This window comes from Panthera pardus, unplaced genomic scaffold (genome assembly GCF_024362965.1).
Source record: "Panthera pardus isolate Hobbes unplaced genomic scaffold, ASM2436296v1 HiC_scaffold_17, whole genome shotgun sequence".
NCBI classification, from domain to species: domain Eukaryota; kingdom Metazoa; phylum Chordata; class Mammalia; order Carnivora; family Felidae; genus Panthera; species Panthera pardus.
The window spans coordinates 141,851,863-141,866,562 of record NW_026526732.1 but is presented as its reverse complement, the minus strand read 5'-3'; the positions used below and the strand labels follow the sequence as shown (position 1 = coordinate 141,866,562).

The window sequence follows — 14,700 nt, the reverse complement described above, 5'->3', positions numbered from 1 at the left end:
AACAAATACACTTGGGATCAAACATATTAATTAGATAAAACGTCTCCCTCAGTTCCATTTATGACTTTTCCTTAGATCATTATTCTTCCACTAAATCAAGTGTTCAAAGCCTCTTGTGTATGTGTGCGTGTGCACACGTGTGCCACGAATGGCTCTGGCACTGGATGAAACCTAATGACTGCTTATCAGAATGATGTGTTTAAATAATAAAGTAGATAAAAATAGATAAGATTAAAAATAAACCAATTAAATGGAAACACAGTTAACCAAATATTAAACATTTGTGAGATAGCAATATATGTGCTGCTTTATGCCTTAAAGAGCAAGAACTAGCAGCTACCATAATTTTGAAGGGCTGATACTTATAACAATTATAATTTGATATGAAAATAGCTGATTTCTTTGAGTGACAAAGTCACATTCTGATAATAACCACAGTGTATTGCCTACATTCATCAGCAAAGGAAATGGTACATTTCACATAGAGGTTACCAAAAATAAAAGTCTAACTTTTTTTTTTCTCCATCCAAGTTCATAGATCCCTGCATGTTAGCCATAGACCCCTTAGGAGAACACAGACTCCAGGTTAAGAACCCCTGAACTAAATGGTTTTTAATGCTTTCTGTTACCATTCAAGATAACTTAGCTATTTTCTTAAGGATCTCTTGAAGAGCACCTTTCTTAGCCTCGGTCCTGTGACTCAGTGACTCTGATGCATCCCCCACCCGCCCCCATCTGGAAGTCCTCTTTGTCTTCTGACTGTATTTGTGTTAATTCCCATCCTCACTGGAGATGAATTTTCAGGTTTAACAGCCATGATAATTACAGTGATAATTACTACGGTCATTCCCTTCACGTATACCCCATCGTAGCTATGCAACTGTCAGTTAATGACCTGCAAATTCATGGTATTTAAGGTGCAAATAAGGCATGAGTCTGCTGTGAGGGTGATAGGATTTCAGTGCTTTAGGAAAACTCTATAAATGAGCCAAGTGGCTACTGTAGGTACGACACAGTGGTCGCAGGTAACAGGGTAACTATTGGCAAATGTTACAGAATAATATGCAAATTCAGGATATCGGTTGTGCTGATGGCTCTGGCCTGGACAGGTTTGTGACACGCTTCATTGAACTGGAGGGTTTGACTTGTCTGCTGAATTTCCTCCGGAGCATGGATCACGCTACTTGTGAAAGTCGCATCCACACCTCCCTCATCGGTTGCATCAAGGCTCTGATGAACAACTCCCAGGGGCGGGCACATGTGCTGGCGCAGCCGGAGGCCATCAGCACCATTGCACAGAGCCTGCGCACAGAGAACAGCAAGACCAAGGTGGCCGTGCTGGAGATCCTGGGTGCTGTGTGCTTGGTGCCCGGAGGCCACAAGAAGGTGCTTCAGGCCATGCTACACTACCAGGTGTATGCAGCTGAGCGGACACGCTTTCAGGTGAGGGCCCTAGTGGGGGCTTCCTTAGAAAGACTTAAGGGCCCTTAAGAGATACAGGTTTGGCTGAAAAAATGGATTCTTCACTGGACCGTGGGTTCTTTGAGGCTGGACTATGGGTCTGTGGCTCTACATCTCTGAGCCCCGTGCCTGGCTAATCATAGGGGCTCATCAAAGTTGAACCGAATGCAGTTGCGGGGGCTAAGATTTTAGGTCCTCTGCCTGGGCCAGTGCTTACTGTGGGCACCCCAGGAAGAGTGCTAGAAGCTCATGCCATGCTTTTTTCTTCTCCCTGGCCTGCCCCAGAAAAGTAATGAGATAGTAAGTATAAAGTGTCTTATGTAGACTCAGTATCAACAGATCTGAAATGTCAGATCTGTAGTACAAACTCCATGGTTTATCTACCAGTGTAGGCTATTTGTTTATTCTGTCATCAAACATTTTTAAGCACCTACTCTGTGCAGAAAGTGGGCCCTGACCTTTTGCAGAAGATGCCGAAGAGGTAAAAGGCAGTGTCCGTGCTGTCAAGAAGCTGGGCAGGAAGATTTATGAACCATAAACAGCTAGAGCTGTAAACAGCTGTAAAGTGCCAAGGCAGCACTTCGGCACTGCCCCCACAAAATAAACTAAGCCACGGAGGTGAGTAGAGAGGAGGCAAGGCAGAACTGAGACAGAGGTGTGGAGAGGCAAAGGATGGTTCTTGGAAAAGCTGAGCTTTTGGGAAGGTCCGAGGTAAGCTGGATAGATGGGGTAGAGAGAGTGTAGGGGGTATGCTAGGCAGCTAGAATGGTGGGGGCGCACATGCAGAGGCAGGACCTGTAAGATCCTGAGCCTGCCTTTCCTCTTCGGTCCTGCCTTTCCATCCAGACACTGCTGAATGAGCTAGACCGAAGTTTGGGCCGGTACCGGGATGAAGTGAATCTGAAAACAGCCATCATGTCCTTCATCAACGCTGTCCTCAATGCTGGAGCTGGAGAGGTGAGGCATCTCTTGCCCTTACTGTTTGTGGACTTTCTGGATCCCGGGGTAGTATGTGCAAGTGCCTCCTGGAGAAGTGGCAGAGAAAAGGGGCCAAGACCGCTGGTTGGTGTGGTTTCTACTATCAGCATCGTCTTTAGATTATCTTTATCAACTCTTGCCTCCTTCACTTGGGGCTGAGAAAGAATAGCTTGTCATGTACCTTACTGTCATGAAGGGTTCTTGGGGAGATTCTTACATGGCTAACATCATGTATTATGTGTAGTCTGGACAAACCTCAAGCTTGGCTGGCTGATGCTGGCTTCTCATTTATGGAAGGAGGGCAAGTGTTGGTTCTTCTTTCTAGAGCTTTCTAAAGACCTACTTCTGGACTCATTTCCGAGTTGGCTTGTCATGCCCTCTGGCACCTTCTTTTAGGGGGTATGGCTCCTGATTTTCCTTCCTTTGGGGTCAGAATGGGGTTCTCAGGCCATAAAAACAGCAACAGTTGAAGAAGACCTTGAAAAGCAGGTGAACTCCCCAAATGCTAAGGGGATCAGATACCCTGATCAAAGTCAGTTTGTTGAAGGACAAAAAGGGGCAACTTAATGATCTCTACTTTTCCCTCTTTTTTGCTAGCATGCTTTTCTTGCATCCAGTCCTGATGAGCTGAGTTAGGTGAGGTGGGTTGGGGGAATAATCTGTCCCTAAGATGCTGATATCACCTTGGTCAATACTAGCTGTTAGGACTAACATTTGTTCTGATTAGTTGGTGACCATACTTCATTAGGTAATTTTTAATGAATATCACCCCTGTAGGTAAGTAGTATCATTCCCATTTTAAAGATGAGGAAACTAAGGCTCTCCCAAAGTCACAAAACTAGTGAGTGTCAGAGCAGGGATTTAAACCAAGATTTATCTGATGTCAAAGTTTATATTCTACATCACTCTACAGTGATGCTCTTTGATGCCAAAGGCTGAGAAAATTGGTAAGAGACTTACAGAAGTGAATCAGGAAACCTAATGGGAGTAAATAACAAGGTCAAAGGTGTCTCCTCCCGCCCTTTCTTGAAAGTCTGGGACTAGAAGTAGTTCCAGATGGGTTGTTGCAGGTGGTGTGGGATGATGACTGGAGTAGTGATGAGGGGGCCACTGGGGACTCTTGTGGAAGAGCCACAAGCTGATGAGTCTGTTCCTCCCTTGGGGACCCCCAGGATAATCTGGAGTTCCGCCTACATCTACGGTACGAGTTCCTGATGCTGGGAATCCAGCCTGTGATTGACAAACTCCGGCAGCATGAGAATGCCATCCTGGACAAGTAAGGCTCAGCCACCTGTCCCCACTGCAGATGTATGGGAACAGTACCTCAGTTGGGGATGATCAGGACTTTCAAGGAGGCTGCCCTTCCCACTGGAGACCACCTGCCATACCCAGTATCAATGCAGAATCAGCTCTGTGGCTGGGGGGGGGGGGAGGTAGATAGCAATCCCACCTCCTTGTCCCAGATCCTGTGTCCCTGCCTCCTCTCTTTGCTGACCCTCTTTCTCAGCTCTGATGTTATAGGCAGGTGAACCCAGTAGTCCTCAACCATGGCAGTACCTCCCTCCCAGGGGGCATTTGGAAACGTGGGGGTGTTCTTTGGTTTTAAGACTGGCTGGTTGGGAGATACTAACTGGTATTGGCTGTTGGAAACCAGGAGTGCTAAACATCCTGTAGAGCACTCCTGCTTAGCAAGGAAATGCCCCAGCCCAAATAAAAGTCCAGATAAAGGTCCTTGTTGATGAAAGGGTGCAATTAAATTCCTATATGTTCCCAGTGAACTCTGTCCCCTCTGGTTCTGTCCCATTGATATAGACTATTTTGTTGTCCTGGGTCTTAAGGGAAACAGGATAGATCCTTTTGAATTGGAGTTAGGGAGTGGTTGGGGTAGAAAATGAGAGAGTTTGGCTTTGAGAGCTGTCATGGGGACAGTATTAGAACCCTGGTGATGGCAGGACAGTGGTCCTTGCCTGGGGGCAATTTTACTCCCAGAGGACATTTGGCTATGCCTGGAGACATTTTTGAAGGTGAGGGCTGCTACTGGCATCTAGGGGGTAGAGATCAGAAATGCTGTTGAACGTTCTACATCTCACAAATAAGCTTCCCACAACCAAGGATAATCTAGCCACAGATGTCAATAGTGCCCAAACTGAGAAAGATTGATCCTAGGCTAATGGGACCCTGGGCTGGCCTCCCTAAGGAAGGGACATGGGATTCTATTAAAGAGGAGAGTGTTGGCCTACAGAAAGGTGGCTTCCGTCTGGTTTTTCCTTGTCCTCACTGAATGAAGCTTTCAGATTTACTTGGTTGGGGGCTCAGTGGGACTTAACCCTCAACCAGGGATGTCATGGAGGTAATATCTAGTCTCTCTATCCCTCCATCCTATCTAGGCATTTAGACTTCTTCGAGATGGTCCGGAATGAGGATGACTTGGAGCTAGCCAGGAGGTTTGACATGGTGAGGAGCCTAAAGGAATGGGGTGACTGCAGGGTGGGGGGTCCCAGATGACCCCACAAGCATCTTCTCTGGATCCTGTGCTGTGTTAGGTCCAGTGTTGGCTGGCTTCCCTGGTGAGTGGCCCCCATGGCCAAGTCCTACTTCTGGAGCCCAGCAGTGTGTTGGCTCTGTGGGGCCTCACCTGGTAGGGCATCTCCCCTGCTGGGAGATTGCAACCCCCAAAGGAAAGAGAGCCAGTTCCTACGCATGATTAGTCTCAAATGCCTCTCCTGGACTTTTCTCCCTGCCTTCCAGCAACTTCCCTGAGTCACCTTTCCCCATCACTAACCAGATCATGCTTCACCAACCAAATTGACTTTTTATTTAGGCCTCAGTAATCCTGAAAATACACAGTTTGGCTGCTTAAATAATGTATTAGAAAAGCTCTACCCAAATAGAAACCTACTTCTGGTGGTGCAGCAGTCACCAGGCCCCATCCCGTTATATTGTCACAAAAGCCCTGATTCACAGATAAGCAGACTGAGATTAGCTTGCCTGCTGCCACACAGTGAGAGGGTAGATCTTGGATCTGAACCCCAGTTGTGTGCAGCTATTCTACATGGTTCTTGAGTTGTGTATGCCCATTTCTCTTAGTTTAACTAATAGTTCTCAGCCAGGAGTGACTTTGCTCCCTCCTCCCCCTGTGGACATTGGCAACGTCTGGAGACATTTTTCGTTATCGCGACTGGTGTGAGGTGGATGCCACTGGCATTTGATAGGTTTTGGCCAAGAATGTTGCAGAACAGCCTACAGGGAACAGGACAGCTCCCTACAACAAAGAATGATCCGGTTCAAGATGCCAATAGTGCTGAGGTTGAGAAATCCTGCTTCATATAATTAGGACATCTTCCTCCTCCTTTTCTCTGAGCCTCTCTCTCTCTCTCTCTCTCTCTCTCTCTCTCTCTCTCTCTCTCTCTTTAATATTTATTTATTTTTGAGAAAGAGAGAGAGAGAGAGCATGAGTGGGCAGAGAGAGAGGGAGACATAGAATCCGAAGCAGGCTCCAGGCTCTGAGCTGTCAGCACAGAGCCTGACACAGGGCTCGAACTCATAAACCACGAGATCGTGACCTGAGCCAAAGTGGGACACTTAACCAACTGAGACACCCAGGTACCCCAGTCTCTCTATTTTTTTTAAGTTTATTTATTTTTGAGAGAGGGGGAGCGGAGGGGGGGACAATCCCAAGTAGGCTCCATGCTACCAGCACAGAGTCTGACAGGGGGCTTGAACCCGTGAACCGTGAGATCATGACTTGAGCCAAAATCAAGAGTTGGACACCTGAGCCACCCAGGCACCTCTCTATGCCTCTCTTTTTAAGCCTGGGCCAGAAGCAGAAGAAGGAGCATTGTCCTGGGGAATGGGGTGCAGTGGATAGAAGCAGGGTTTTCTCCCCTCTTCTGCTGCTTGCCCCCTCCCCATTCACTGTTCCCTCTACTCCCTCAGGTTCACATCGACACCAAGAGTGCTTCCCAAATGTTCGAGCTGATCCACAAGAAGCTAAAGCACACGGAGGCCTATCCCTGCTTGCTGTCTGTCCTGCACCACTGCCTGCAGATGCCCTGTGAGTAGCTCACACTTGCCACTTCCTCAGCCGGCCTGAGCCTTGGCCGGGGACAGGTTGAGACAGGGTGTCAGGACCTCCTTGGCTTGGTGAGTCTGCCTGGGTCTCCCTCCGCACATGCCCCTGGGAGCCTTGGCCACAGGACTCAGGCCCTTTCTCTTGCCTCCCTCTTTGAGGTCAGGACATCCTCTGTCACCCAGGGGAGATGCTGGGGTCTTGGCCCTGAGCAATGCTAATGTCCTGGTCTAGCAAGCAGTAGCTTGATCATTGCAAAATCAAATAGCTCTGGCTGTTAGCTAACGGCAGGTGAGCGGTCAGTCCTTTTGGGGAGCTCCAAAAAAGAAGTTTTGTGGTTGGGGGAGTAACACAGATATACACTGAGCATGCCTGTTTTCAGGGTTTTATCAGCTCCTGCATCTAGGCGTGGTGAGCTCCACTTTACCACACTTGTCCCTGCTTCTCTTTACAAATATCAAATGTCAGCATCTAAGCTTAGCAGATGCTAAGCTCTTAAGATCCAGGGGTGCACAGTGACTTCATAAATCACACATAATCACTAATAGCCACCCCAGCATGAAATTTGAAATGAGCTATAACTGTACCATTTGGTATTGAAGCTCTTCACAAAATTGGATATTTGGAAGGCTAGCATGGCCAAACTTCATGATCTAGGCTGACTCTTCAGTGCTGATGATGCTGGCATTGGTATTCATGGTGATGGTGGCAATACCTACAGCTTACTATGTGCCACCTCTGGGCCATGTGTGATGCGAGGTTCTCTGGCACAGTGTGCCAGAAATGATTTAAGCCTCAAAATGATTTAAGGAGTGTACATTATTATATCCGATCCACGGTGTATGAACTTGAGGCTGGGTGAGTCTGTGCATATGACAGAATTTTTGTTTCTTTGGGGTCATGGCTTTAGATGAAACATGTTCTACTTCTCTGAGCCAGTGACCTGGCTTTACCCTGCTTTCCTGGGTGAAAGGCCAATATAAAACTATACCACTTTGCAATTCCTGTGGCAGTGAAGTGATGGAAAGGAAAATGACCACAGTGGCCTAGACCAGGGAGCTATCCATTGTCCAAAGCTCAGTCAAGAGATCTTTGTGGAAGACATAGGAAGTCCCTGAGAAACCCAACTTCTCCTCAAGAGTTTTTGTGTGTGGTGTTCCATGGGCAATGCAGAGGGTCTCTTTTGCCTCCAAATGGGGCTTTGCAGACATGACCTTCTACCTCGTAAGCTTGTGGTTTGACTTTGAGGTCAGGATCATGCTGGTTGATCTCCCTTGGTGGTCAGTTGAGACAAAGTACTTGGGCTCAAGAACTGAGGAAGAGAGGCTTGTGGCTAGCGCATGAAAAGAAAGGCCATGTCCCACCAGATTATGATGACAGGGGATGGGAGTGGGGCCCTGTGAGATCAGGCACCACGTGCAAGCCCTTGCCTTCATAGTTCAGGGTCACCTTCACCAAGAAATCTGCCTGGATTCCATTAGCACTGTTCCAACCCACTCTGTCTCTCAGTGCATGCCTGTAATTAGTTTCCATTCATCTTTCACTGTAGAACAACAGCACAGATAATCCTAAAACCTTTTCTTTTTTTAAATTTCCCTGGAGACTTCATTATTTAGCAGGTAATATTTTGGAGCAGATTTACTTTCTGAAAGGTGCTTTTTTTAGATAATGTAAAAGGCAATTTGCATTCCCAAGGCATAGGCTACTCAGGGTACCTACAGGGAAGGAAGGCAGCCAGGTAGCACTTCAGGGAGTAGAAAAATATGTCTAGAGCATTGACACTTTTATAGTCAGTTGCAGATCATCAAGAAACGACCAGATTTGTGAGTCTCCATCATCAGCATCAGCAGCATCAGTGCCTCCCTCATCAGACTGAGAGCTTGCCAAGGGAGGGAGAGGGCATGCCTCACCAGCCCGGGCCCAGGCAGTGACTCTAGGGCCTGGCCTCAGGGGAGCTCCCGGGCTCAGTAAAGATATGATGCCTATTCTTCCTCAGACAAGCGGAATGGTGGCTACTTCCAGCAGTGGCAGCTCCTGGACCGCATCCTTCAGCAGATTGTCCTCCAGGATGAGAGGGGTGTGGACCCTGACCTGGCTCCCTTGGAGAACTTCAACGTCAAGAACATCGTCAACATGTGAGCAGTGACCAGCTCCTACCTGTCTTCCTCCTCCTTCCCCATCTCTCTCCTGCTTGGAGTCTCACCAGTGAAACCTCTACTCCCTCTCTCAAACCACATACCTCCAAATGCCCCTTAAGCAGCATTGTCCAACAGAACTCTCTGAGATAATGGAAATGTTCTATATCTGCACTGTCCAAACATGGCCACTGAGCACTTGCCATGTGGATAGTGTGGCTGAGGAACTGAATTAATATTTTTATTTTGGTTTAATTAAATTTGGATAGCCATATGACATGGTTAGACTATCACATTGAACAGCACAGATTTATAAGGGGTGTGCTCGACTTTTAATGATCCATTGCATGGAGTGGATAGAGGAAGAATTTAAACATATAAACTATGGGGCGCCTGGGTGGCTCAGTCAGTTAAGCGTCCAGCTTCGGCTCAGGTCATGATCTCTTGGCTTGTGGGTTTGAATCCCACGTTGGGCTCTGTGCTGACAGCGTGGAGCTTGGAGCCTGCCTCAGATTCTGTGTCTCCTTCTCTGCCTTCCCATCCCCCACTTGTACTCTGTGTCTGTCTCTGTCTTTCAAAAATTAATAAACATTAAAAATTTTTAATAAACAACCATATTAACTATGGTCTATGGGCTAACTCCAATCCTCCTGCTTCCTTCAGTATGGCCCATGAGCTAAGAATGGTTTTTACATTTTAAAAGAGTTTTTAAAAACAAACAAGAATATGTGACAGAGACTGTACCTGGTATACAAAACCTAAAATATTTATTCTGATCCTTTAGAGAAAGTTTGCTGACCACTAAGAGCATGGCAATTTAACTAAGGCTATTGGACAAGGATGTCAGAGCCTAAGGTCATCTGGCTTATCTTTGACGCTGTGTATAGATAAACACAGAGAACCAAGTTTAAAGTCACATCAATTAATAACAGATGTGATGTTAACACAGTTTTTTAATTTTAAACTTTTACTTTCTTTTTTCAAGTGTTTATTTTAATTTCCAGTTAACCTGCAGTGTAATATTCGTTTCAGGTGTGCAATGTAGTGATTCAACACTTCCATACATCACCTGGTGCTTCTCATGACAGGTGAGACAGGTGAGGAGTGACAGGTGCACTCCTTAATCCCCATCACCTGTTTCACACATGCGCCCACCCACCTCCCCTCTGGTAACCATCAGTTTGTACTCTATAGTTAAGAGTCTCTCTTAACTCTCTGTTTTACCTTTTGCTCATTTGCTTTGTTTTTTAAATTGCATATATGAGTGAAATCATCTGGTATTTGTCTTTCTCTGACTTATTTCCTTAGCATGATACTGTCTAGCTCCATCCATGTCATTGCAAATGGGAAGATTTCATTCATTTTATGGCTAAGTTGTACAATGGAATGTGTGTGTGCATACATATACATATATATCTCACATCTTTATCCGTTCATCAGTCGATGGACCTGGGCTGCTTCTATATCTTGGCTACTGTAGATAATGCTGCTGTAAATGAAAGTCTGAGCCAGTTGCCCTTTAAAGAGATAAACCGGCTCTCAAGGATTCATTATGTCACATTCCAAGGCCAGGTGGAAAATGATTTTTGAACTATTCGTGCTACTGTTTTCTTTTGTACAAGTAGTTGGATATTGATGTGGTTAATCCTACCTGGTATGCTGGACAAATGCAACTAGCAAAGTAATCAAAATGTAGCTTTATTCTTATTTTTGTTTTTGTTTTCTATTAATTCTTTATACTATTTAGTGGGGGAAGCTTTTCCTCTGCCAGAGGGTGAAAATGCCTCAGCTCCAATAAAGTTTTTGCTGCTTCTTGGGCAGTGGAAGGCCAAAGATCATTTTAAGCCACCAATATAGTCTCCAATCTGCACCTAGAAGAACTGGTCCCAGATGTGAAGAACCATGTGAATTCTAGATTTGATTTAGCCTTTAGCCTCAAACCTCTCTCTTCCCCGGGCTGGGGCTGGAAGGTGCAGTGGAAAGGATATGTGTGATGATTGGCTTTCTTTCTCTGTTTCTCTTCTAATAACCCTTTCCACACACCACTTTTCTGTTAGCTAACTAGTTTCTAACCCCTATAAGGCAGTGTGGGGGCAGGAAGCAGGAAGGCACAAGGTCTTTCTTGATCAGGTAACTAAGTGAACAGGCTTTCTATTCTCTGGCCTTAGAACATGGGTAAAGACATGAATTATTTCTGGATCTTCTACTTCTTTGCTGCATGCCTCTCACTATAAAACCCTGGTCACTGGCCATTTAAGGTTTTTTGTTTTTTTCTTTCTGCCCCCTGGGGCTGGTTGGTACCATCCCTTCAGTCACCTCCTGATTCACTGGCAATCCAGTGCACAATGGCACAGTGTTGAAGTATCCAATTTTCTGCTATATGGACATCTTGGACAGGACTTAAAATGACATCAGCCCAGTTTCCCCATGACGCTCACATTTGGTCCTTGAGGAACCCTCATGCAATCTCTGTACCAAAAAACTCTAGGAGTGCTGGCTGGTCCCAGCACAGCACCACTCTCCTGGTTAATGTTTCCTCATTCTTTGGACCTGCCTGTCACCAAGTCATACCCAAGTCTACCATGCCTCCCTCCCAACGTCAGGGAATGTGAGCCCAAACTCTCTGAGTGGGTCCAAAAAAGCCACTGGATGGTGGTGAAGGAGGTAGCACCCCCAAGAAAGACAGCAATGGCTTTCTCCAAAGACATCTCTTCACAAATTATGTCCCTTTTCATACTCTGCCCCCTCTAAGATCTTGATCTGATGGAGAAAGCCAAGATTCATGATTTTCATATTTTCAGAGTTACAAAAAAAATGATTATTGGTATCTCACTTTGGAATTTTACCTCTACTACACTTTGGTGTCCAGGTAATAGCTTTAATCCCCATTACAAGAATTTGACATGAGTGAGGAGCATCTGTGATTTCGATACATCCCTCTTCACCCTCAGCATATACATCCTGTGTTGCTGGGATGGGCAATTTCTCTTGTTCTTACACATTGGCCTTTGGAAGTCTGGAGCATGGTAAGGCCAACATTTTTATCTATCTCAGTGCAAAAAAATTATTTTTACAAAGAGATACAAGTCATTAGAAAACTAAAGGAAGCCTGAGATTTAGTCCCAGTTCTACCATTAGTCAAGCTATTGTCTTCATATCTGGTCTCAAGAGCTTCAACTGTATCATGAAGTGGTTGAATCATAAGTTATCTAAGGGGCCTTTCAGCTTTCACAATCCATGGAGAGACACATGAGAACTGGGAAAGCTGGGGACCTGGAGAAACCTGGAGATTCAAATTCCTAGCTTCCTTGATGTGGCTGGACAGACTGGAGATCAGGGAACCAGTGTGGGGAATAGGAAGATGGTATGTCTTCTGGGAACTTGTGAGCCAACAGTCAACAGACCCTTCCCTGTACTCCCCACCAGGCTCATCAATGAGAATGAAGTGAAACAGTGGCGAGATCAGGCAGAAAAGTTCCGGAAAGGTAAGGGGCTCTGCCTACAGCCACTGCACGCTCCACTGAAACTCTTCCCTGCCCAGCCCAGGAGCTGTTAGAGGCAGACACACACATATGCATATTCTCTCTTCCATTTCCTCTCTGGTTCCACCCCTATCCCAGAACACATGGAGCTGGTGAGCAGACTGGAGAGAAAGGAGCGAGAATGTGAGACAAAGACATTGGAGAAGGAAGAGATGATGCGGACACTGAACAAGATGAAGGACAAACTGGCCCGAGAGTCCCAGGAGCTGCGCCAGGCTCGAGGACAAGTGGCAGAGCTGGTGGCCCAACTCAGTGAAATCTCAGTATGTAGACATCCTCCTCTCCTTTTACACATTGAGCTGAGGCCTTCAGGATGTTGTGGGAAGAGCAGGTGTGAGGAAGGGCCAAGGAGCCCATGATGAAGAAGTGAGAGGAGGACCCTGGGTCAGGACAGAGTAGATCTCTGAGGCTATAAGGGTGGCTACTTTTGCGTTAATTAGAATAAAAATGCTCTATCCCCTGGGTGAAAAGAGCATTTCCCCTTTCCTTGTCCAAGGAAGTAGAATGCATAGTGCAGGTGCTATTTTGCCCCCACCCCCAACCTGTGCAGCTGGATACCCCTGTGCAGGCAATAGCCTACACAACTGTATGCATTATTCCTGCTGTTGCATTGTGATAACTATGACTTTTTCCAGTGTCACGTATATGTGTTTTACCTATGTGTGTGTGTCTGTAGTTGTGTCTATGTGTGTGTTGGATGTTTGGGTCACAGAGAGGAAATGGGGGAGGGCAAAATGTGTGTGGGAGGTGAGAGCAGGATTGGGGTCTACTATGGATGAAGAATAAGAATAAGGAGAGGAATAGTGTGGTGGGGACCTGAAAGGCATCATTGCTGATGGATTTGTCCTTTTTATTTTTCTGTTTCCCCACAGACAGGACCTGTATCTTCCCCACCACCCCCTGGGGGTCCACTTACCTTATCTTCCTCGATGACAACCAATGACCTGCCTCCGCCCCCGCCCCCTCTACCTTTCGCCTGCTGCCCCCCACCGCCACCACCACCTCTTCCACCTGGTGGGCCTCCCACTCCCCCTGGTGCCCCACCTTGCTTCAGCATGGGCCTGCCTCTCCCTCCGGACCCCTGCCCCAGCAGTGATATCCCACTCAGGAAGAAGTGTGTCCCCCAGCCTTCTCATCCACTGAAGTCCTTCAACTGGGTCAAGCTTAATGAGGTAAACAACAAAGAAAAGATCAGTAGGCCCATTCTCCCATGGCCAATGCCAGTCAGCCCCATGGATTGCCTTCCGTTGTTTGTAGATCCCCTGTCCTGGGTTCGTTTTTGTGGTGGGGATAAGGGGGTAGTAGATGCAGAATTTGGGATTGCTGATGGCAGTCAGCTTACCATCCACTGGAAAGAACATCTACACTGGTATGAGGAGGCATGAATGTGCTAAGGCTCAGGTTGGTAAAGCCATCTACAGATGGAATTTGTATGTGCTGAGGGTTAATGGAGTGATATAGATACCAGAGCATGGGCCAACCAGGGTCGCTTTCTAGACAACACAATGGCTGGGCTAGAGTTTTAAGGATAGGGTCTATTTGAGGAAAAGGGTGGAAAGATCTTGGGCCAAGGTCTAGAGATGGTAAAGATCAGGGCAGTGTGTTCAAAGGACTGAAACTGTGAGGCCATGGCAGGGGAAGTGATAGCTCCCTTGCCATGAACAGTTTGATGTCAAGATGTAGCCATTTTGGCATCCTCCTGGGGGAAGGTAAACATACTGAGTACTTTTCTAGACTTCTAAGTAGTGAGAGACCCTCAGAATATTATCCACCAATAATCACCGATCCCAGATCATGTGTGGGAGTTGATTCCTCTGTTGGACTCACATGAGCATGGAGGAGAGGTGCCCTGGTTGCATTAGACAGTTAGTAATTTAAGGCCAGTTCCAGCCTGGGTCAAGCCCTGCCTCTGGTTCTATACTAAGTGCTATTAAGAGGACCTGTGGTTTTGTCCATGAGGTGTAACTGGGCTCAGTTAGCCTGACTCATATGCATACTTCGGCAGCAGCCATGCAGACATCATTTTAGAGCTGGGACAAGTGTATGCCCTCTAGCCTTGTTGTCTCAGCCTTTTGGTCTAACTCTTGGAGAATTCATAACTGTACCTTCCTATTCAAGCTTAAATGAGCTCAGGTGGAGACTCAAGTGGGAAGAGATGTGAGATGTGAAGTAGGTGGCCAGCTATTTGTTAGCTGACTCTCCTAACGGTAGACCAGCTAGCCAGTCAGTCTGAGGACTGCTTTGTGTAAAGCTTTTTGCAGGGGGCTATGATGGATAATAATAAAAGGTGAGACAAAACACTGCCCTGTAAGAGCTTTGGACCTGGAATTTTGTTTAAGGAAACACCTAGAGATCCCAGAGAGGGATTGAAGGGGAGGTTCTAACCTCTAAACCAAGTGTGGCTCTAACTAACGGCGACCGGTGTAAATCACTCACTTTGTACCTCAGTTTTGCTTGTCTGTGAGATTTCTAGGATTCCTTTTACCTCTGGTTTTATAATGGAGGTGGAAAGACA

General features: G+C 46.5%; 1 protein-coding gene across 5 annotated transcripts in view; it reads left to right on the top strand.

The window, feature by feature from the left end:
- DAAM2 (dishevelled associated activator of morphogenesis 2) overlaps nt 1-14,700 on the top strand; it is a 118,811-nt gene that overhangs the window by 76,739 nt on the left and 27,372 nt on the right. For all 5 annotated transcript variants that reach the window (XM_019457023.2, XM_019457024.2, XM_019457027.2 and 2 more), the window contains 9 exons: nt 1,110-1,443; nt 2,308-2,418; nt 3,612-3,715; nt 4,827-4,893; nt 6,376-6,493; nt 8,505-8,643; nt 12,070-12,128; nt 12,264-12,448; nt 13,058-13,357. In XM_019457023.2, the coding sequence (XP_019312568.2) occupies nt 1,110-1,443; nt 2,308-2,418; nt 3,612-3,715; nt 4,827-4,893; nt 6,376-6,493; nt 8,505-8,643; nt 12,070-12,128; nt 12,264-12,448; nt 13,058-13,357 (1,417 nt within the window). The remainder of the gene's footprint in view (nt 1-1,109; nt 1,444-2,307; nt 2,419-3,611; nt 3,716-4,826; nt 4,894-6,375; nt 6,494-8,504; nt 8,644-12,069; nt 12,129-12,263; nt 12,449-13,057; nt 13,358-14,700) is intronic.